General features: G+C 42.4%; 1 protein-coding gene across 3 annotated transcripts in view; it reads left to right on the top strand.

Moving 5' to 3' along the window:
- The window catches only part of DOCK5 (dedicator of cytokinesis 5), a 209,217-nt gene extending 191,018 nt beyond the window's left edge, over positions 1-18,199 (top strand). For 2 of the 3 annotated variants that reach the window (XM_072796235.1, XM_072796234.1), the window contains exons 45-52: positions 1,025-1,201; positions 5,377-5,460; positions 6,244-6,381; positions 8,252-8,418; positions 13,473-13,641; positions 14,326-14,464; positions 15,677-15,780; positions 16,371-18,199. In XM_072796235.1, the coding sequence (XP_072652336.1) occupies positions 1,025-1,201; positions 5,377-5,460; positions 6,244-6,381; positions 8,252-8,418; positions 13,473-13,641; positions 14,326-14,464; positions 15,677-15,780; positions 16,371-16,475 (1,083 nt within the window). In that variant the 3' untranslated portion in view covers positions 16,476-18,199. Of the gene's footprint in view, positions 1-1,024; positions 1,202-5,376; positions 5,461-6,243; positions 6,382-8,251; positions 8,419-9,045; positions 9,693-13,472; positions 13,642-14,325; positions 14,465-15,676; positions 15,781-16,370 lie in introns of those variants that run through there. The other variant, XM_072796236.1, reaches the window with a different exon arrangement.
- Positions 18,200-23,456: the final 5,257 nt, after the last annotated feature.

The following is a 23,456-nucleotide window of genomic DNA, read 5'->3' as shown; positions in this document are numbered from 1 at the left end:
GCACAGCGCAGTACTTGACATGTGATACACTTTCAAGAAATAAATCTTGAACAAATCTGAACTGAAATTTGATATGTTCCATATCACTAGTAATAAATTATTTTTCCAGTAAGAATAGGATTTTTGGATAGAGACTTTTGGAATCAAGGCTGTAGTAGACAGTCATGATGGCTTTCAATGGGGAAAGTGAAGAAGGTGATTTTTCTTGAAACCTGCCTTTGAAGACATTTCTACAGAGGTTGCCCTTCTGAATCTTTACTGAATCTCATTTCACATTCATCCAAAATTCAACTTGAATATCCTAACACATCCCATGATTTCTGACTTCTTTTAACCACGGAACCATACTAAGGTGACTTATGTATGGTTTGAGTGTATGGCTTCCAATATCATTTCCCTTTTCTCAGGCAAGAAACATCAAGCCTTTTGCCAGGGAACATTTTGGGTGCTGCAGAAGTATCTTGGATCAGATAACCCATTACTTTGTCATCGATCTTCTCAAAAATCTCTGAGAAAGCTCTGCTTAAAAATCAATCATTATTATGGCTCCAATTTTTTTCCCCCAAAATTCCTGTGGACACTTTGCACCAAGAAATAATCACTGCTATTGCTCTAATTTTTAGGTCACTCTTGTACTTCCCAAGAGACTTTAAGTAGCTTACTTGGCAACTTAGCAAAACCATTTCCAATTAAATGTGGTATCTAAATAAACAACCTTGAGAAGCAAAACCTCACTCTTCTATTGCTTGGTGAGGATTTTATACCTTGTATTTTTTATTTTTTTTTTAAGATTTTATTTATTCATGAGAGACACACAGAGAGAAGCAGGCACCATGCAGGGAGCCCGATGCAGGACTCAATCCCAGGACTCCAGGATCACACCCTGGGCTGCAGGCGGCGCTAAACCGCTGCACCACCAGGGCTGCCCGATTTTATACCTTTTAAAAGGCACACTGAGGACTTCTTTTCTGTCTTTGATGTGAGCTCACAAAATGCTCTTCCTCTCCCTTGTCCTCTGTCACAGGAGGAAATCAGTCCCCTGGAGAATGCCATAGAAACCATGGAACTCACCAATGAGAAGATCAGCAACTGTGTGCAGCAGCATGCCTGGGACCGAGCCCTCTCTGTGCATCCTCTCTCCATGCTGCTCAGTGGCATCGTAGACCCGGCTGTCATGGGGGGCTACTCCAACTACGAAAAGGTGAATCCCGTGCATCTCCATGCCTCTCAGTGGCACCATGCAGCTGGTCAGTTAGTTTATTAAAGCTTCTCTGAGAGATTTTTCACTCTGCCATCTTTACAAGTGGGCAAGTGAAACTAATGAAAAGCCTGTCCCTGACCTCACACCGATCTAATACACCATGTCTGCTTGATTTACCTGCTATTCCCTCTCCCAACCCCTCTCGGCCCTGAGAGTTAGAAAGTTTACAGGTTGACTCCTCTGTAAGGGTGCTCTGGAAGTGGAGAAGCAGAGAGAGAAAGGCAGAGCTAGGCTGGGAATGCCCACCCCAACTTGGTGTGCCATAGGCTGTATGGACAAATGCTGGACCCGGCTGTACCCTTAAATTAGTTCAACTAAGTGTTGTATCTTATTCTGGAAAAACAAGAAAAGAGTGCTCACCAGATGTGAATCCATTGCATAGGGTTTGGATGTAGCACCATTTAAAATGGAGGTAATTGGAGCGCCCACGTGGCTCAGTCAGTAAGGTATCTGCCTTCGGCTCAGGTCATGATCCTGGGGTCCTGGGATCAACCCCTGTTCCAGGCTCCCTGCTCGGTGGAGAGTCTGCTTCTCCCTCTCCCTCTGCCCCACCCCCTGCTCATGTTCTCTCTCTTGCTCTTTCTCTCTCTCCCTCTCAAAATCTTTAAAAATAATTTTAAAAAATAGGTAATGGATTCAATAGGTAAAATTCAGCTAAGAGTAATTAATTGAGGCAGGATTTTTAATTGTTCAGTTGTTTTCAGTGGCTAAGTAATTTTGGAGTCCTCTTCCTAAATATAAATAAATATTTGACTGCTGCACCCCTGTGGCATAGTCTGGAGAGTGAACAGAAAGCAGAGAAGGTGGACAAGAAGGGCGAGGAGACTTTAAATGGGCCAATTCTCTTATTTGCATTTGTACACAAGTCCTGAGAAGACCAGGGCATTAGAATCAGCCACTCCTGGGACCCAATCCTGGCTTGCCATTGGCCCCTGTGGGCCCTTGGCTGAAATACTTCACCTCTCTGAGCCCCCTTTTTTCATATCTGAAAAAAGTAAGGAAAATAAGTAATGCTTGGGAGTGGCTGGTAGCTGAGGAAGGCATCTTGTGTATAAGGAACATCACAGAGCATTTGCCATATGGTTGAGCCCTGATGAGGGTTGGTTTTCTTCCTCCCTCCTGTCCACTCAGAGCCAAATGTGATCTGAATGTCCTTCCTGAGTAGAGCTGCTAGTGCTCTGTGACTGCTATAACCATCTTTCTTTTCCTTTCCCATCAAACTTTGAACCTTCTTCAGGCCTACGACCCTCAGCAGCTGGGAAGGACTCCACACCAGAGGCCGATTCTAGTGTGCGCATGCTAGGTGTCAGTACCAATCTCCCCTGTAATAACGAAATTCAACATAAAACCAGGATCCAGAATACAATACTTTGTTATACCTTAATGATGTTGGTATGTTTTTTTCGTATAAGCTAGGCCAACTGTGTTTTTCCAAGTATTCTTTTGTTTGTTTACATAATCCCCCTGAACTCAAATTCATATGTGCCAATATCTGTGAATAGGATATAATTTCATAGGAAGGTTTTTCCAATGTCATTGGCTTCTCATTGAAGTTTTTTAAAAAGGGGAAGTAGGGCAGGTAAACATAAATTTCAGATCTTTAGCTTAAAATACTTAGTTTGTACTTTTAATTAATATGTATGAGTTGTGCATTTCTAAACATAAGAAAAAAGTAAACTCATTGATCACCAGTGACCCCCATTGCAATTAATTGGGGAGTCCGTCATCGCCTACCTATATGAATGACCTATCTTAAAGCAGCCCATTAATCACTACCTGAGTTTTAGGAATGCAAGTTCTGTTTACTGTAATTCATCAGCCCCTCTCTGTTGCGAGGCAGGACTCTCCTAAAAAAAAATAATAATTTCAGAGCACTCTGCTCCAACATTTGACTCAACCCGATGTTTGGGGAATTTCAGTGCATTTTATCTTATATCAAAAAAAATTTTTTTTTAACTTTTGAAGATTTAAGCTGCTTGTCTTTGGAAGGTAAGGGTGGATGAAGGTTTAAGCAATACTACTTTTTCATTCATTTCTCTTTAAATATTAATCTGGCTAGAAAGAGTGCTCTCGGATGTGCTCGCTTGCTTCCTGTCTGTGATACTTGACCTGCATTTATTTATATTCCTTGTTGTGTTAGTTTGCTGGGGCTGCCAGAACAAAGGCACAAACAGGTTGACTGAAAACAATAGAAATATATTGCCTTACAGTTCCGGAGCCCAGTAGTCTAAAATCCAGGTGTCAGTAGGATTGATTCCCTCTGAGGGCTATGAGGAAGAATCTGGTCCCCACCTCTCTCCTAGTTTCTGAGGGGTTGCTGGCAACCTGCAGTGAATATCCTTCATTTATAGATGACCATGTTGTCCTTGTGCCTCTTCACAATATGTTCACCATGTCCAAACGTCCCCTTTTCACAAGGACAGCAAATATATTCAATCAGGGGCACATGGGTGGCTCAGTCAGTTAAGCAGCTCCCTTTGGCTCAGGTCATGATTTCAGGGTGCTGGGAACCAGCCCTGGTTCGGGCTCCCTGCTCAGCAGAGTCTGCTTCTCCCTCTGCCTCTGCCTCATGGTCTCTCTTTCTGTCTCAAATAAATAAAAAGGACTTCAACTTATGAATTGGGGCAAGGTGGAGGCCACAGTTCAACTCATAATATCTTCCCACAGGTGGAGTTTGCATATACTTTTTCCACACAAAATGAGCTGATCCCTGATCAATTTTTTGGTGGGGGGTACTGTATCCTGTAGTTTCAGGACCTTAGGTCTCATACAGAGGGATGGCTTTTAAAGTATTGGAAAAGAAGAGTGAGGGGAACTTTGAAGGCTGGTCTTTGAAAACACTCTCAGAAATAATAGTTATGGTACAGGGAGAAAATATATAACTCCCTTTTAGGACTGTATTGGAAATGTTCACCACAGACTTTTTTTCCCCTAATGAATGGTCTTTAAAATGGTCTGTTCCATAACACCTATGTTTATAGTTTGAGTTTGGGTTTTATTTCACTATTGTAGAGACTTAGCCATTGGGACCCGTGAATGTTTATTAACTTGGTTATGTGTGACATGGTCTTCACATATATTAAGCTTAAACGCAAGGTGCTTTTAATATTTTTAAAACAGGCACCTGGGTAGCTTGGTCGGTTGAACATCTGATTTCAGCTTAGCTCATAATCTCGGGATCCTGGGATCGAGCCCCATGTGGGGCTCCCTGCTCAGCGGGTAGTCTGCTTCTCCCTCTCCCTCTGTCTCTTCCCCCCGCTCGTGCTCTCTCTCTCTCTCTCAAATAAATATATCTTTAAAAAATATATTTATAAAACATTTTCACATCTATATCTCATGTCCTCAAAAAGTCTTTTGTTTTTTTGTTGTTTTTTTTTAAGATTTTATTTATTTATTCATGAGAGACACACACAGAGAGAGAGAGAGAGAGAGAGAGAGAGAGAGGCAGGCAGAGACACAGGCAGAGGGATAAGCAGGCTCCATGCAGGGAGCCTGACGTAGGACTCGATCCCGGGACTCCAGGATCAGGCCCTGGGCTGAAGGTGGCACTAGCCCCTGAGCCACCCGGGCTGCCCTCAAAAAGTCTTTTGGATAGACAAATAGAAAGTGTGGCTATTCATATTCACTTAATATAGGAAGAAAATGTGATACAGCCTATATCAGATGGTAGAGGAGCAAAACGATCAGCCATCTCCAGCCTATTAATTATTTCCTTTTTCCTTTATAATATCTGTGCACTTGATCTAACGAATAACCTTTAGATATTGTCATTTGCCTTTGTCCTTTGGGAAAGTTATTTTAAGAAATGCCATTCTGCTCTGCTGATAATTATTTGGTTAGTGCACTTGTGTGTGTCTGGTGATTGTTGAGAAGGTACTGTGATTAGGCATTGCATGATTCCAAAAAGATCACAAAATAGCACATACCCTTAGAATTGTCCGCTACGGCATCAAGGTCATCCCAGGAGAGGAATGAGTGTTTCCATAGTCGTTCCAGGTTTATCAGCTAGAAGAGAAGACAGTTTTCACCCATCCAGGCTCCCCCCTCCTCCCTCAAGAGTCAAATACACAGATAGGAATGGTTCTAATTAATACTTGCATGTGCTTCCCTTTTAGGCTTTTTTTACAGAAAAGTACTTGCAGGAGCACCCCGAAGACCAGGAGAAGATTGAGCTGCTGAAGCGTCTGATAGCATTACAGGTATGACTTAAGTGAGGTGTGTGGCCAACAGCAACCCCCACACCTGCTGCGCTCCATGGGGGGCCACACGTGCACAATGGCAAGATATTGTCTAGGGCTTAAATCCACAAGCCCACTTTGAGGGGTGCTTTTCTTTTCTTTCTTTTCTTTTCTTTTCTTTTCTTTTCTTTTCTTTTCTTTTCTTTTCTTTTCTTTCTTTTCTTTTCTTTTCTTTTCTTTTCTTTCTTTCTTTTTTTTTACCTTTGGAATCACAGCCTATCTGTTTGTTTGGCTAAGTGACTCCAGGAGTAGCATTCCATTAGACTGTACAGTGCAGAGAGGGTCCTTCTGAGAGAAGAGGTTAAAGTCTGCAGTTTGGTTTGCTGGGCTGTGTTTCCAGCTGAGGCATGTTGGCTTCAGTTTCTCTCTCGCTCTCTCTCTCTCTCTCTACCTCTCTCTACTTCAGTGAACAGTGGGAGAAAATGCAGCCATCCATTTCACTCTAAGGTTTAAAACCAGGAGGGCCTTAGCCACAGACATGCCCCCAGGCTCAGGTGGGTTTGCCTCGACTGTCCGTCCATCCCCAGTTTAGGGCCTACTTGTATCTTTGTGTATTTCTCTGCATCCTTGACCCAAGGGTGTCCAGTGCCCAAACCCTACACGGAGAAGTAGCATTCTCATTTGGCAGATGCTGTGTCTACCAGTTGACCTGCCCATCTCTACCCTCATCCTTCCCCAATCTCCAAATCTGAAGTATCCCTCTTCCTAAACCGTATTTCCTTCCTTTCGTGCCCTTTTTCCTAGATGCCTCTGCTGACGGAGGGGATCCGCATCCATGGGGAGAAGCTGACAGAGCAGCTAAAGCCACTACATGACCGGTTGTCATCTTGTTTCCGGGAGCTCAAGGAGAAAGTGGAAAAGCTCTACGGTGTTATAACACTGGTTGGCTTTGTCTAAGTAGCTTGTTGCCTTCTTCAGTCTTTTTTTACCTGTTTTGATAATGATGAGTTTTTCAGCTGCCAAATGAGTCAAAAGAGCAGAGGAATGGCATGAAAATACTGGAGGCAGGGAGGAGAAGACATGGTGCTATTAGTGACCTTCTAAAGTTAATGTGCTTAGATGGGGGTTCTCAGACTCTAGTGACTGTCCGAACCACCAGGAAGGCTTGTGAAAACAGATATTGCTGGGCCACATCTCCAGAGTTTCTAACAGAAGGTCTATGGTGGCCTGAGGGTCTGCCTTTCTGACACACGCCCAGGTGGGGCTGATGCTCCTGGTCTGGGCCCATAGTGCGTGAACCACTCTCCTAGCACTTGGGGTGTTCCTGCTCCCAGATGCTGCTTATTCCTGGCCTTTCTAGCCCAATTCTTTGTATTGTTCCTAGTCTTTATTTTTCATTTTGATGAAAAGTTTCCACTCTTCACACCTTTCAAAGGAAGAAAGAATTGTGAAGTGCATTTTACAATGCATATGGTTGATTTCATCATTTTTCCGACAGTTCTCATTTCTCCCTGTGACAGTTTTCTTCTTCCTGAGAAGTTGGGTGGGTTGGTGCATGTGCTTAGTCACCTTTTCTCTCTGGGATGCCTGGCTGGCCCAGTTGATAGAGCATGCAGCTCTTGATCTTGGGGTCATGAGTTCATGCCCCACGTTGGGCATAAAGGTTACTTAACAAAAAATAAATAACCTTTTCTCTCCAACAGTTGATTGAATGTTTGACTCCAGCTTCAGTTTTCCATTGTGATTATTGTGTTTTTTTAAGATTGGTTTATTTATTTGAGAGAGCATGCATATGCATGCATGAGCAGGGGGAGGGGCAGAGGGAGAGGTAGTCAGCAAGAGAAGCAGACTCCCCACTGAGTGCAGAGCCTGACACAGGGCTTGATCTCATGACCCTGAGGTCATGACCTGAGCTGAAACCAAGACTTGGATGTTTAACCAACTGAGCCAGCCAGGTACCCTATTTCTGCTCTTTTTAATATGAGTCCGCCTTACTATCTAACTGTCTCACTCTTGAACCCCTGATTTTCAAATTCTCTTTCCTTGAACCAAAGCTCTGAATTTCCTTTTGTGTACTCCTGCCTCCCATTTCCACACTTCCATATTTCCTACCTTTTTCTCTCCAGAGTATCTTTGTGATCATTGCTTTTAATCAAGTGTTCAGTCGTGTCTAACCTCCTAACCTGTTGCCAGCTAAGAGCTTTTTCCTAGGAACGTTTGTCTTTTACACAAGTTCCTAGATGAGAAGGACTGTGACTTTCACCTAATGAGTAGTTTTTATTAGATCCAGGCCAGTGTTTGTGTGTAAAATTGATAGGGTGTCCTATTGGGGCAAATCAGTCCTACTAGAGACATTTCTAACGAAAGTAGATCAATCTTCCTTTACTTCTTAAGATTCACCATTTGTTTCTTGAGCATTGGGTCTACAGTTTAAATATAAAACTTTCTATTAGGCTAGTATTCTATTTTCTTGGTGGCTGAAAGAAGCAAAACTGGGGAAGCAGACCGAGGTTTAGCTCTTCTCTTGGTGGTAGTGGGGGGCTAGGCAATGAACAGCTTGGTTTTTCCTCCCTTATGTGGCTGGCAGCAAAATCTGGGGATTTTTTTTTTCCTCTAGTCTTAACAAGGATGGTTTAACCTAGTTGTGTTTCTAATTAAGAATATAAATCATTGCAGTATTTAACAAGTGAGGCAGCAGTGGGTGCCAGCCAAAACAAATGGCACTGCCACAGACAGAATGGGGGCTGCACCAGTCCATAGGGGCTGAACTCCAGGCTAAGCTCACTGTGAGATGTCGTGTGTTGTTCTTCAGCCACCCAGCTTGACTGAGAGGAAGCAAAGCCGCACAGGGTCCATCGTACTACCCTACATCATGTCATCTACACTGCGGAGATTGTCCATCACCTCAGTGACGTCCTCTGTGATTTCCACCTCTTCTAACTCGTCCGATAACGCTCCTTCCAGACCAGGATCTGATGGGTAAGGGTTCAATTCTTAATTACTGGGGGCAATAGGGAGCGGGGAGGGGGTATCTCCGTACTAAACCTCTGCCTTTTGTCACCAAATGGAGCCTTGGTTAATGTAGAGAAGTACCCTTATAAGAGAAGTAATTCAGAGTATATCGTTGTTAGCCTCTGGATCATTCTCGTAGTCTTCCTCATGAGGAAGATCATTGTTTACATAATGATACTAGTTAGGAAAAAATAGGATAATGATCACCCATCATCCTGTCGCATTCATTTTTTTCAGAGTGATTTAGAGTCTGATTATTTTTCATCTGAATCAGTTTTCAAAAGTAATTGTAAAATTTATATTCATTTTGTAAATAGGTAATATAATTACATGATATGGAATTCCAGGGTACAAAAGGGATCAGTCATGAAAAATCACCTGTCAGTCCTTGACCATATCAGTCCTGCCCTGCTGAGGCAAGTGATGTCTTGCTTCAGGTTCTTGCTGCCTTCCCAGCAGCTCTTCATACACACACAAGCAATACCTAAAAACATGTTCTTCCTCACACTTTCTTTTATCTGAGTGGAAACATAATTCTTTCTTTACCTTGCTTTTTTTTTAACTTCCTGTATCTTGAAAATCCTTCCATTTCAGGATGTAAAGAGCCTCCTCTTTGCTTTAAGCTGCAGACATCTTGTGATATGTCTTCACCAGGACACCTTCCACCAGTGCCTATTGATGGATGTTTAGTTGATTTTAATCTTTGGCCATCATAGCGATGCAACAGTGCATATTCTTAAAAATAATTTGTTTTGTAAATATAGGCATATCCCTATGAGGAATATTCTAGAAGTGGAATTGCTTTGTCAAACATTTATAGTTGCAGTTTTCAAAATTGTAGACATTATACCAATTTACAGTCCTATCAGCAACCTACAAGGGTGCCCATCACCCCCATTGCCCGAAATAGTGTATTATCAGCCTTTTTAATTTTTGCCAATCTGATACATGGAGAATATTTTCATGGCATAGGGTTTCATTTTGGTTTGGTCTTATTTCTCTTGTTTTGTGTGAATCTGAGCTTCTTTTCATTTTTTATTAGCTGTTTGTATTTTATTTTCTGCAAAATATGGTCATGTATTTTGGGTACATTTTTCTGTTGTGTTCTCTTCATCTGTAATATTAGTTGGAATATACCTTCCAGTTTCTCCTTTGTCTTTTGACTTTGCTTCTCATTTTTTATTGAGTTGTGCTGACTTTTTTTTAATGCCATCAAATAAATTAATGTTTGATTTCACGACTTCTGGATTTTATATTATGATTAAAGGCCTTCTCCACTGTAAGGCTGAAAAAATTAATTTTAGAGTTTCACTATTCACACTAAATTTGAAATGTATTCAAGTATAAAGTGTGAGGTATGAGGTCAACTTTTTTTTTAATTCTTTTTTTTTAATTTTATGTATTTATTCATGAGAGACAGAGAGAGGCAGAGACACAGGCAGAGCAAGAAGCAGGCTCCATGCAGGAAGCCTCACACAGGACTAGATCCCGGGTCTCCAGGATAATGCCCTGGGCTGAAGGGAGCGCTAAACCGCTAAGCCACCCCAGGTTGCCCAGAGGTCAACATTTTTTTGGCCACACGATCACTGTTTTCCCTTTAACATTAGTGAACAAACCATCTTTTCTCTACTGATTTGAAATGTCAACTTTATTACAAAATCAAATTCCTATATGTTCTTTAGTCTATTTGCAGACTTTTTTCCCATTTCTTTGATCTCCCTACTTAAAAAAATAAAATCTTTTGAAAATATTAAGAATAATTAGAGTCTTTTTTGGAATTGGGCTCTATGGTATTTCTTTAATCAATGCAGATTTAAGATAAATAATAGTGAGTGGCTTTCCCTTACATATATTAACAATTGAAAAATACCGAAGAGGGACCTGGGTGGCTCAGTCAGTTAAGCATCCAACTCTTGATTTTAGCTCAGATCCTATTCTCCGGGTTGTGAGATTGAGCCCCACATTGAGCTCTGCGCTGAGAGTGGAGCCTGCTTAAGATTCTCTCTCTGCTCCTCCCACCCTTCACACACTCTCTCTTACTCTCAAAAGGAAAGAGAAGAAAAATACCAAAAAATTAAAACCCGTATTTGTAGTCTTTTAAAAAATAATAAAAAAGGAAAGACTAATTTGAAATAAAAAAAAGAAACTGCCATCTATGAGCATTTCCCATGTGACTCCAGGGGCTAAGCCTTACTCAGACTCTCCTGAAACTCTCTCCCTTTACCTTCAACAGAGCCAAGACAAACACACTTTGCAGGAAGGGCGAACATGCATATTAAAAGCTTAAAATGATTGAAGCAGCCTATCAATCAAATACAGTGAGTGAATCCTGGTTGGATCTTGATTCAAACAAGCCACTTCAAGAGAAAGTCTATGAGACAGTCAGGAAATGTGAGCATTGGATGTTCGATGAAATGAATTACTCCTTTTGTGGGACCAATCATGGGAGTGTAGTTATGAAGTGAGTCCTTGCCTTACAGAGGTATACTCTGAAATATTTATAGATGAGATGATATGGTATCTAATAATCATCTCCACATGATCCAGTGAGGGGCATGGAATGTGGCTTAATGTCTGTAAGAAAGCAGATTGACTGAGTTGTCCTTACTGACACTGACATACACATGGGAGTTTCTTAGGTTCTCTTCACTTTTTTATGCATTTGAAAATTTCCATAATATAAAAAAGTCCTTGCCTCCTCCAAATATCGTGTCTTAATATTTTTGAGTATTTAGTAACTAGTGATGCTGACTTTTAAAAATCATTTGGATTTCCATTTTCATGAAATACCTTTTATATCCTTTGGCACTTTAAAAAAAATTGAACTATTCATATTTTTCTTTTTGGCTTGTAAAAGTTTCTTATATATTAAAGATATTTGCCATCTAAATTATGTCCAGCAGATAGTTTTCGTTTACTAATAACGCTTTCTGCCGAAGCTTCTATTTTTTTATTAAATACTAAGAGCTCATCTCTGTTTTTGTATTATCTTATTTCATACTATAGCTTTTGTCTGTGTGTGTATTATGGGCTTTTTTTTTTTTAAGTGGTTCTAATTTCATAGCAAGATTAAGAATGTACAGCAGAGCAGTACATTCATTACTACCAATGAACCAACATTAGCACATTGTAGTCACCTGGAGTCCATAGTTCACATTAGAAGTTTCGTCTTGGTGTTGTGGTTCTGTGGGTTTGGACAAATGTATAATGACAAGTATTCGCCATTGTAGTATCATATGGAATAATTTCACTGCCCTGAAGATCCTCTGCCCTCTGCCTATTCATCCCTCCAAGCTTTCTATTTTCATGGAGTAAAAATCTATCAATTTTTAGTCAAGCCAGGGCTTATTAAATACCCATTTAGAAGCTCTAAGCAATACCCATCATAAAGGTGTAATATCTTTTTTAACCTTCCTCCGTTTTACATTTTGCTACAGTCATTCCCTCTCTCTTTGTCTCTCCCTCACCAGCCCCACTCCACCATTCTAGAGTAGGCTGCATGCTTCATGCAATAAGAGCAAACACATTGTCTTATATAACCGCACACCCCAGTACAGCCTGGATGTTCAGGAAATTTGGCATCAATACAAGGCTGTAAGCTCTAACCCTTATCCCAGTTGTGTCGGTTGTCCCACTATGATTTTTATACATAGCATGTGATCCTGACTGGATCCCATACCAGAAGTTGCCGTGTTTCGCCACGCCTCTTTATTCTTTAATCTCAAGTAGTTTGGCTTTTCGAAAAAGATGAAAGACAGTCTTGTCTTTCATCATATTGACATTTTTTAAGATTACAGGCCAGTCATTTCATAGGATTCACCTTCATTTGTGCTTGTCTAATGTTTCTGTGTGCTTAGGATTCAAGTTGTAGACTTTTGGGTCATATTATGTCCTTTTAAAGTATCATATCCAGAAGTGCATTATGTTCATTTGTTCCCCATTAGTGTGTTAACTGATGGTGTATGTCGTTGAGGTTTTGTCCATTTTCTTTTCTGTATAGTTACTGTATCTCTCTTTGTAGTTAATAAGTAATTTATGGGAAAATATTGTGAGACTATCCTGTTTCTCATCAAACTCTTCCTCTCTCTGTCTAGCACCTAATCATGATTCTTGAATGAAACAGGTTTCACTATGGTGTTTGAAAATCTATCACTATAATAAAAGCATTTGGGGAGCATGCATCAATGCTAGGCACTTGTTCTAAGCATATGAGGTAGGTACTATTACTGTCCCCATTTCATAGATAAGGAAACTGAGGTATGAAAAGATCACCCAAGAAGTAAGCATAGGTAGGATTTGAACACAGGCTGGCCATCTCTGGGACATATGCTGTTACCCAAGTAGCCTGAAGCTACTTATGTGTCTTTTATTGTATGAACTCTGTCTTTGCCTATAATTTTAGTAAGACTTTCTCTTTCTGGGATAAGATGAATGTTCAGAGATGTTTTCCTTTCATACTTTGGTGGTCTCATTTGTGTACATGTTTAATTGGCTGTTGGAGGGATGCCTGGGTGACTCAGTGATTAAGCATCTGCCTTTGGCTCAGGGCATGATCCTGAGATCCTGGGATCAAGGCCTACATCAGGCTCCCCAAGGGGGGAGCCTGCTTCTCCCTCTGCTATGTCTCTGCCTCTCTTTCTGGGTCTCTCATGAATAAATAAATAAAATCTTAAAAAAATAATTGGCAGTTGGAAATTCAGATGTAGAAGCTGAGAGGGAAGTCACAGATCAAGATTATCTTGAGGAGTCATAATCTCTGGTCTTTTTTTTTTTAAGATTTTATTTATTTATTCATGAGAGACACGGAGAGAGAGGTAGAGACAGGTAGAGAGAGAAGCAGGCTTCATGCTGGGAGTCCAATGTGGGACTCTATCCCTGGATGGAGGATCATGCCCTGAGCTGAAGGCAGATGCTCAACCACTGAGCCACTCAGGCGTCCCACCCCTGGTCTTTCTTGGAGTAAATTTTGACTCTCAAGTGGTCAGGGTTTTGTGATTTTGGGCCTTGTTCTTGGCTGATAGGTCAATCCTCGAGCCACTTCTGGAACGCAGGGCTTCGTCAGGTGCTAGAGTTGAAGACTTGCCCCTCAAAGAGGACAGTGAGAACCGGATCAGCAAGTTCAAGAGAAAAGACTGGAGCGTGAGCAAATCCCAAGTCATTGCAGAAAAAGTGCCAGAACCTGATCTGATGGTAAAACAACAACAGCAACTACTACAGGGGGGTGGGTGGGGAGCAAAGCAAACAAGCACCAGAGGTTTGCTAGTGCTTTCCCTGTAGCCAGGCACATGCCCATTCCCATCAGAGCTGTGAGTCACCTGGCCATGCTTTCTCAGGACACAGCAGCCTGTGGTGGCATTCCATCTCAGGCTGTGCTAAAAAAAGCACATAAGGAGAATTGGAGCAGCTAAATCAGTATTGGTGTAAGACCTTGTACCCACAATGTAAACATGTGGGCTGCTGCTTGGAGTTATGGTTCTCACCACCATATTCCATGACTCAGTCCAAACGTTGTCATTTCTCTTCTTTTAACTTAAAAAAAAAAAAATGCTGTTTCTTCTATGAGCCATATCAAGTTGCTAAGTGTGGCAATTCCCTGAGAATCAGGGTGGCTCGTTTCCAACATAAATAATACAGTCGAACTGTGGTCAAGATCAGGCTCATGGCTGGCCAGAGAACAATGTCTGCTTGGTGATTCCCTGTCTGTGTGTTTGCCATGCTCGCCACATGACAGCATGGTAAGCTCAAGAGTGGCTCCCGGAATGGTTCCCTCTAACATGTTTGTGCTCAGCAGGCGAGGGGGTTCAGAGCAATGATGAGCTCAGCCTTTCTCACGGTGAGAATGTTTTGCTGTTCCCCACCCTCACCCCCCACTAGAGCCCAGCCAGAAAAGCACAAAGACCAAAGAGTCTCCAGTTGTCGGACAATCGGCTGACGCCATTTCATGGTTCTTCACCTCCTCAGTCGACACCCTTGAGCCCACCTCCACTCACTCCTAAAGCTACCAGGACCTTAAGTAAGTCTTTTATATATATATATATATACACACACACACAGATATAGAGATACAGATATATCCCCTCTCTTTGTTTCAGTAGGAAATGGAGTATATCTATGGATTTGGGCGATATTTAGCCAGAACAGCCACATAGTATATGAGATTATTTTAAAAAAAAAGATCTATGTATTTATTTATTTGAGAAAGAGAGAGAGTGAGCACAAGGGGCAGAGAGAGAGGGATAAGAAGACTCTCCATTGAGCAGAGAGCCTGATACAGGGCTCGATGCTAGGACCCTAGGATCATGACCAGAGCTGAAGGCAGATACCTGACTGAGCTACCCAGGTGCCCCAGTATATGAGATTATTGTAAAGTTGGCTCATTCCACAGTAGTGGGTATAGTAAAATTAGAGTTTGACAAGGATTCTGTGGGTTCCTAGGACACATTAACCTTCTCTGAATAGTGACTCAGAGGGTCTCATGACTCTTTTTCCATTTGTGAAGTTATAAATGAGGTAGAGCTAGACGGGGACTAGACAGGAAGCAAGTAGCTTACAAACTATTGGGTAGGTAGCTCTGCACTTTGTATACGAAAGTGTCCCAAAAAAAGGATGAGAAATAGACCTGCTCCATGTACTGTCTACAGTCAGGCCTTGGGGAATCGGCAGTACACATTGCCTGACAAGAATTCCAAGGTACCCTTGGTAGAAAAAATGGAATCACCATTTAGGACCAAGATAGGACACAGGAGTCAACCAAGAGTTAGAGATAATTAAGTAAGATTTCCTGGAGGAAATGGTATCTCACCCTTTAAATAATCCAACTAAGACAACTCAGTTCAATTTAACCAATATATATTGGCCACTTACTTTGTGACAGACATTTTTTCTAAAGCACTTGGGATAGATCAGAGAATAGAGTACCTATTGTTAATATGCTAAGTTCTAGAAAATGTCTTCATTTCCAGCTTGATAGTAAAACCCTAAGCAAAAAAAAAAGGGGGGGATTTTTACTTTGGAACTTGTTGTGAAACCTTCTAGTGAGTAAACAGTGCTATATTTGTTATGAAGGGCAAGAGGTCTTTTCCATTCTGTCCACAGAAACTACAGAATATCACCTTAGCAGTTGGATGGCCAGGTTGGTTTAGGTGTTAACATGGCAAGCAGAGGTTCCATGACATTCCTTGATGAATTCTTCTCTCTGCCTTCATCGACTTTGTATCATTTCTAGGCTCCCCATCTTTGCAGACAGATGGGCTGATGACTACTACTGTCCCGCCTCCCCCTCCCCCCAAAAGCAAGCCTTATGAGAGCAGCCAGAGGAACTCCACCGAGGTAGGAACAAGGCCAAAGGCCGGCGTTGGGGTCAGAGCGTACCACTTGTGGGAGTGCAGTGTTGGTTTTCCAAGCTTTTTACTGGGCAGGTTTTCTGTAGATTTGTCACTCCAGTCTCTTCTTGATTCATGCCTAAAATCATAAAAGATAGGGGAGTTTCCATGGGAAGAAACAAAATGTAAGCAGACCTTTACATCAGATCGAAGGCAGACCTTTTCTCTGTACCTCACCCTGGGTACAGGTGAGTGAAGTCGGAAGTGAATTCTGGTTCACATGTGAAGAGTTTACTCCTGAGTGAGTAACAGTCATTCTGGAATGGCCTCTCATGGGTTTCCTTCATTCATTCAACAAATACTTATTGAGTGCCTGCTATAGAACCCAAATGATGGGGATATAACTCTTTGGTGTATGTCTGATTAACTCAGAGAACAGGGGAAGATAAATGAGTGTTGTTCCCCTTCTGTCCCTGCCAAGGCGGCGTAGATAAACTCAGATCAGTTAGATGCTTACATGCAGTGGCAGAAATGTGGAGGAGAAAGCAGATTAAGAAGAAAAGACTCATTTGACTTTTGTTGTGTCTGCTCCCTCAGATTGCTCCTCCACTGCCAATCCGAAGAGAAGCCAAAGCCCCACCCCCACCACCTCCCAAAGCTCGGAAATCTGGCTTCCTTTCTTCTGAGCCTGGATCCCAGTAAGGATCTTGCCCTCTCTCTGCAACTCTGAACACCTCGAACAGCTGATGCCTGAGAGGAGGCACGGTCCTCGTTCCCCAGGGCCCCGTGCTGACCACCTCTCCTAAAGCTGGAGTCAGCTTCACCAGCTCAAAACTGGTTGCTCGTTGAAAGGCTTCTCTCTGATGGATGCCTAAGGCCACATCACATGTCTTCCAGTCCAAGAAGATTCCAGAATTGGTCACGTCCTGTATGTTTCTCAAAGGAGAGATCTTCCTCACCATGATTAAATTCAGCCTCTGGCACAGAGCCATTGCAGCCTACAAAAGCCTGGAGATGTTCTTCCTAGTGTTGGAGGAACAACCCCAGTAACCTACATACAGTCTGGAAGAATTCCTTGCTTTGCTTGTGAAAAGCTATGCTTGACATGTTTTCTTAAAGGGACATGCCGTGTCCCCGATAACATTGGAAGAGACCCACATCAAGTACTTCGGTATCCAAAATAATCCTATCCTTCCGATGTCTGCTGTGTCTCCTTTAAGGAAAAGAACATCTTGGTGATGAAGATTGGCTACTTTCGCGTATGAATAGCTATCATTGTTGAAAAAACATGGACAGATTGTGAGGTCTGAGCTCCTGCCCACCCCACCCACACACACCCCCTACATGTGGGGAGGGAGAGCTGCCCACCCCCTCTGAGGGGTTCCTCACACTCCTGACTAACGGCCCTCAGCCCTCGCTGCATCCCGTCACTCCTTCCTGCCACAGACTGCCTTGAAGCTCTTTCTTTTGCACAGTTTCTTGCCCTGTTACCTCCTCTGAGCTCAAATCACTGGACAGAAGGGACTTAGAAGCCCGGATTCAACAACTTCTCGTCCAGATCTCATATGGATGGCTCCGCGGCCCCTCTCTGCCACCTGATTTTACCCTGGAGAATACAGTGCAATATCTCCCGTTGATTATTTATTCCTCGTGATTGTGGAATTAATTTGATTACATGTTTATGGTACTAATGTCAATAGTCCTTTCACAAGAAGAAATGGGGTGGCTTAGCTGATCAAACATTACATATACATAAATGACCACACAAGGTTAAAGACATTTTGAGCTAGAAGGGCCTTAAAGGTCATACAAACCACCCCCTCGTTTTGTAGACAGGGAAACCAAAGCTAAGCAAAATCTGCCTACAGATTCTTACTAATAACCCAGCTTGCTGATCGAGGCTTTATCCCCAGATAACACTTAGATCGAGAAGACAACTCTGACAAACTCCATGATGAATACCCACCCCTACTTGCAACAACAATGGGAATGTCCCAGATATTTCTGTACAACTTAGATGGTTATGGCAAAGTCCAAAACCTTTTGTGGATCCCCTAGGTCAACAGGTGGGGAAGCTTCCCAGAGTCCCTCCGGCACCTGGGTCCAGTCCCCCCCGCCCCCCCACACACATCCTGCCTCGAGGTAGAGAGAGGAAAAAGAGATTTCACCGCCAAGAATTCAGATTTGCTTGCCTGCCCCTTTGTGTGCCTGTCTCAACACTACCCCTCTTAGAAGAGACATACTAATGCTTCACAGAGTCAGGGAAATAAAAACCTCTGAGACTTGGCCAGCATTGCTCAAACAATTAGTGTGTGTATTTAAATGTGGTGAGGAAAAGGCCGTTCTTCACCTCCACTCAGGAGAACCTTCAAGGGGATAAAAGAGAGAACCTGGATTTTGGAAATAAACCATCTGGTTTCAGACCATTCCAGCTGTGTCATCAGTTAACTTGGCAAACTCCTTTAATTCTTTGAAATCAGCTGAGCCTTCATTTCTTCACCTTTTGAAACAGGGAATAACACCTGCCCCACAGGTGAGGTTCAGATGAGATCGACTGTCTGAAGTAGTAGGTACGACATGCTCCTTTCCTCTACTCAGCCTGAGTAAGATCTGGAATTCTCTTTGAGCATTACTGATAATTTTCTTCCCCTGAAGTAATTTGGAAAGTGAGTGCAAGTTAGCTGAGCACATACAGTCCCTTTGAAAAAGATGGCATCTTTGGAATCTCTTACATAATTATTTATGACTAAAGGAGAAGTGCTAATAAGAACTGGAAAGGAAAAAAAAGAACTGGAAAGGATTTTGGTGGAAAGAACAAAGAGAAGGAACAGGGAGGTTATTCAGGGCTTCTGTGGGGCCTGGAGCAGTTTCTAAGAAGTTGCATCTCAGACTGGCTAGTGTGGGGGTGTGTAGGCCTCACTCACCCTATTTTTCAGGCCGCCCATAAAATAGAAAGATGTAAACTGGTCACAGAAAAAATACCAGACTTCAAATATGTCCTTTCAGAGCAGTGCAAGGGAGGGCTGCGGTGTGATCTTTGAACAGGGGCTGGGGAAGTCTGCTACACCAGTGCCCAGATACTCTTCCCTTTCTTAATAGAATATATTTTTCCCATGTGTCTCCCCTTCCACATTAATGCAAATACTAGGTCTCTCCTTCCTGAATAGAATTATAGGTAATGTCATGGATAACAGATTACAGGGAACGTTGGGAAGCCACTGGTTGGAAAGAGTCCTGTTAGACAAAAGATAATCAGTCTGTCCTGAAGTCAAAGAGGAAGACTGCAAAGAAATGCCTTCTGATTACCTTGCACCTAGGAGAGATGAGGGGCCGGGAATAAAAGAGGACAGAACTGGTCTTCATTTTCTCTGATAAGAACTCTGGAGCATTAAAGGATGTTGAAAATAGCTCCCAAACTGTCACAACCTTTGTGGATATTAGTTAATGGAATTTTTCTAATCCCTTATTTTCTCTCTGTTCCAGTGATTTGTCTTTGAGATTTTTTTTTTCAAGAATTGTTTCATTCAACATTAATTAAGCTCTTACTGAATGCCAGACACCTTATGAGACCCTGGGGATGTGGCAGTTCATTGTGTTCAATGGGAACAGCATGATGTGCAGAGACTGTGCTGTGGTGTTGGCAAGAGAGTGGGATTAGAGAAAAGTGAAACCCTCAATGAGGCTGCTTGGGCCATGGGCCTCCCCTCTTGCACCTCATTCACATCTTGATTCCAGAATCGCAGTCATTATCTCCCATCAGGGAGACCCATGAAAAATGCTGTCACCCTGCAGATCCCTAAGAGATGAGGGGGGATTTGAGATAACCACCTACCTTTGTTAACTTTCTCCAAGCTGTGAGAGTCCTTCCCCTCTACTGGCCCCCAGATCATGGGGTGATTTCTTCCTTTAAAATTGAGATGAGTCCTATACATACATATGCTCAACTGCACAAATCTTAGGGCTACAAATGGATGAAGCTTTACATAAACATGCACCATGTCACCACCTTTCCGATCCAGACCTAGACTACTTCCAGAACCCCAGAAGATCCCTCTCATGTCCATGCCATCCTTCTGCAAAAGGCATTTAGGAGGCCGTTCATAGCTGTACCTGCCCTCCTGCCCCTGCTTGGCATAATGAAAAAGGGGGGAAATCCCACCATCAACACAGAACAGGACAGTAAAGACCATGTACCTTTTGGCAAGACCAATACCTTTAGTCAGTCTCTGGGCCTCAATATCCTCAGGTAAAACATATCTGAGGCTAGTGGTTTTTAGAATCCCTTCAGCCTAGGCTTGCTTTGATTCTGAGTGAGAAAGAGAATCAGAAGGCAACTTAAGTTTCTGTACAATGGCTTTTAGGTCCACGTGCCATTAACCAGGTGGGATTTTAAAATTAGTTGGAAAAGATAAGTTCCTCTTTGGGTGGGTTGAGTGTGGAACCACCAGTTCTCACCTACAAAAAAGGAAAAAGGTAGTTGTTCTTTTAAGATGATGATTTCAGGCTGTTTCTTATAATCCAGCCAAAGCTGGTCTCCCACCTATGCTGCCTAAACTTGTCTATTAGTCAAATTTTGTAAGTTGTTCACCTAGACTTTGTCAAGGGCTCTGTTGCCTGGAGTTTGTAAACTAGTTGGGTTTCAAACATGAACTCTTAGGAAGATGTGCATTGAAGTAGAAAAATTTTGTTCAGATTTGCTGTTATTTATTTTTTAAATTAAAAATGGAAATGTATTTTGAAGTTTATCGTGTTTAGTCTATTATTACTCTTATGTTAGTGGAGTGAAATCATTCCTGAACTTCACCGACACATCCAGTGCCTCTGGCCTCCTTTCATTACAGGTCCTGTTAGTTGAGACTCCTACTGTGGGGTCATGGAGTCATCTTTGCCTGGAAGCAATAACAACTACAGACCATTTGGTTCTTCCCTCACCTCTATCCCCTCCATCCATCCCTCTGGCATCGGAGCTGATGGCTTCTAACAATTGATTTAATACGATAGGTTGTTTCTTCATTCATTCACTGAAAAGGGAAATAAAAGCAGTAGCTAGTAACTTATTTGGGAAGGATAGAAACTGATTCTCAAGCTACGTTGAGCATTAATTATTACCTGGGAAGAGGCCACACACCAGACCCATTAAATCAATTTCCAAGAGAGGGGAGCTTGACCCAGGCACCATATTCCTTCTGAATCTCCCCAATGTCATTCCAATGTTAAGCCAAGGCTGCAAATCACTACCTTAGAGGAAATAACAACTTGAGAAGATTGGTGTTCAAAATGGATGTTCATTTCTTAAACTCCCTGCTGGTGATGTGTCACGTTGGGGAGAGGAGGGGACAGCCACACTTCAGTTAGAATAGCCACACTGTTTAAAGTCCTGGGCTTATGCCTAAGATTTTTTTTTTCTTTTAAGAAAATGTCCCAGTGCTTTTAAACATTTGCCATCTATTGCTTTTTAGGGCAATAATGCCCCACTGTGTACATAAGAATCCCTGGCATGCTAAAAATGCAAATGGTTTGGGCCCCCAAGACTGAATCAGTAAGCCTCAGGAATCTTTTTGGATCTAAAATCTCCATAGAAATACTACTTTAGAGTACCGTCCACTGTCAAAATTTAAAAGTGCTGTTATTTCATGCAATGATTTTTGGCTTTTCCCCAGTCATCTCCAGGATACTGCAACTTCTAAGCCCTTTGCTAAAATGGTCTATCCTCAGGCCATTCTTTCTGACACTTGGTCATTTAAAGCCTTATATATTTGAGAACTTATTAAAGGGAACTTTTGGTATGTTTCCCCACTGTTTATTTTGAATGACAACTGAACTTTTTTTGAAGCTGCGTTGATGAGGTAGACAGTTCTTCAGATTTAGGAAAATGTGTAAAATTTTAATAAAGAGGTCATTTTCACTCTCCTCCTTAGGCCTTTGGTCATTTGAGAATCAAATACCCAACATGTTCATGTAAGTCGCAAACTACTGGATGCCATCCCGAGCTTATCACATCTGCATCATCAGGTGGCTGGATGAGCATCTCTGTAGCCCATTCAGGGAAGCCCATAGCTTCTGGAAAACTGAGACTCCAAACAGAATGTAAAAAATAAGTGATTGTGAGCGGCGTCTGGGTGGCTCAGTCAAGCCCCTGCCTTTGGCTCAGGGTCCTGGGATCAAGCCCCTCATTGGGCTCCTGCTCAGCAGGGAGTCTGCTTCTCCCTCTGCCTCTGCCCCTCCAGAGGTGATACCTGTTCTCTCTCTCTCTCTCTCTCAAGTAAATAAATAAAATCTTTTTAAAAAAATGTGTTGCCCTGTTCTTTAAATATGTTAACTAATTAATGTAAAGATTGTAAATGGTATTCTTTTTAGTAACAAAAAAATTGCTACTGAGCAATTGGCAGGTGGAAGCCTCTCGTGCCTTGTAATGTATTGTAATCAATATTAGTGAAAATAGGCAGTTTTGCCTTTTGTTCTGCAAAGTAGGTTAGGAACTACATCTCTGCTTAATTTTATTAAAGTGGGAGTAAGGAAATTATTTGAGAGATTGTTCAAATGGAAATATTTGGGGGAATCTAGCACTGTGCTGATCTGTATTAAAAGGGGGGGGGTTCTCTCCCATGGACTGTTTAAAACCCCAGTTCTAATTCCTTAACACAGGCCCTTTTGAGATGGAGGGGCAAGGAGAGGAGGAGGAAGGCTCTGACTGAAACAGCGAAAGGGCCTTGATCGTTGCCGTGTGAACACAGGCACAGTTTGTCGCTGTGACATCAGGCAACCTTTCTGAAATTAGTTTTTCAAATGGTCTCAAAATGATTAGAAGTTAGGAGGCTAATTGAGAACTGGTGTCATAGTGTCTGGGACCCCACAGAAAAATGGTCGCTAGTAAACGAAGCCAATACATGAGCCTCAGGATCCTGTTTAAGCTCCAATTAACAAAATATAACCAATTAACAAAATACGTACTAGCTTTGGAATCTAATACCATCAGCTGCCCTTCACCGCCCTGCCCATGTACCCCGACAGACCTGACAGACATTAAACCTGGGTCTCCCCATTTTAAAGGGAAGACAAGGATAACTAATTTCCAAGGTCATTGTGAGGGTTAATGACAATATTTATGCATCTGTCCCTGCACACAGCCTGACACTGGTCTTTGTGGAGAATGAATGGTGGCAATGCTATTTGACCAAGGTGCACAGGAGCACCTGAATTTCATCAACAGACTCTGTACTCCAGTGCATTTCTCAAGAGAGATCACCCAAAGAGATGAACACTGTTTTTTTAGGCCTGAGTCCCAAGCTTCAGCACACACCTCTTGCTGTGGTGAACACATGGAGACCACATGTGGCCAGCAGGAGCACTGGACTAGGAGCCCAGCAGAGCCTCCTCTTTCCCTAGCCTCTCAGCCTCCAGTTGACTTTCAGAGGGATTGGAGGCAGTCAAGGAAGGGAACAGCTTTCCAAGTGGGGGGAAACCTTGGCCGTGGCCTCACTTTGATGGTGTATAGTCAAAAATATAGTTACGATCTCCCCCAGAAAACTGTTGCTGAATCAGATTTTGGGGCCCAGCCCAGTAGGTGACTGTTCTTAGGACGGAGTGGTGGCGGAGAGCCAGGGGATTTCCTTAGTCAACAATAATGTCGACTTTATGTTGTCTCCTGGGCCCCATACTCAGCGTCTCCCCTTCATGGGCTTA

This window comes from Canis lupus, chromosome 24, assembly GCF_048164855.1.
Source record: "Canis lupus baileyi chromosome 24, mCanLup2.hap1, whole genome shotgun sequence".
NCBI lineage: Eukaryota > Metazoa > Chordata > Mammalia > Carnivora > Canidae > Canis > Canis lupus.
This window is presented reverse-complemented; position numbering and strand designations above follow the sequence as displayed.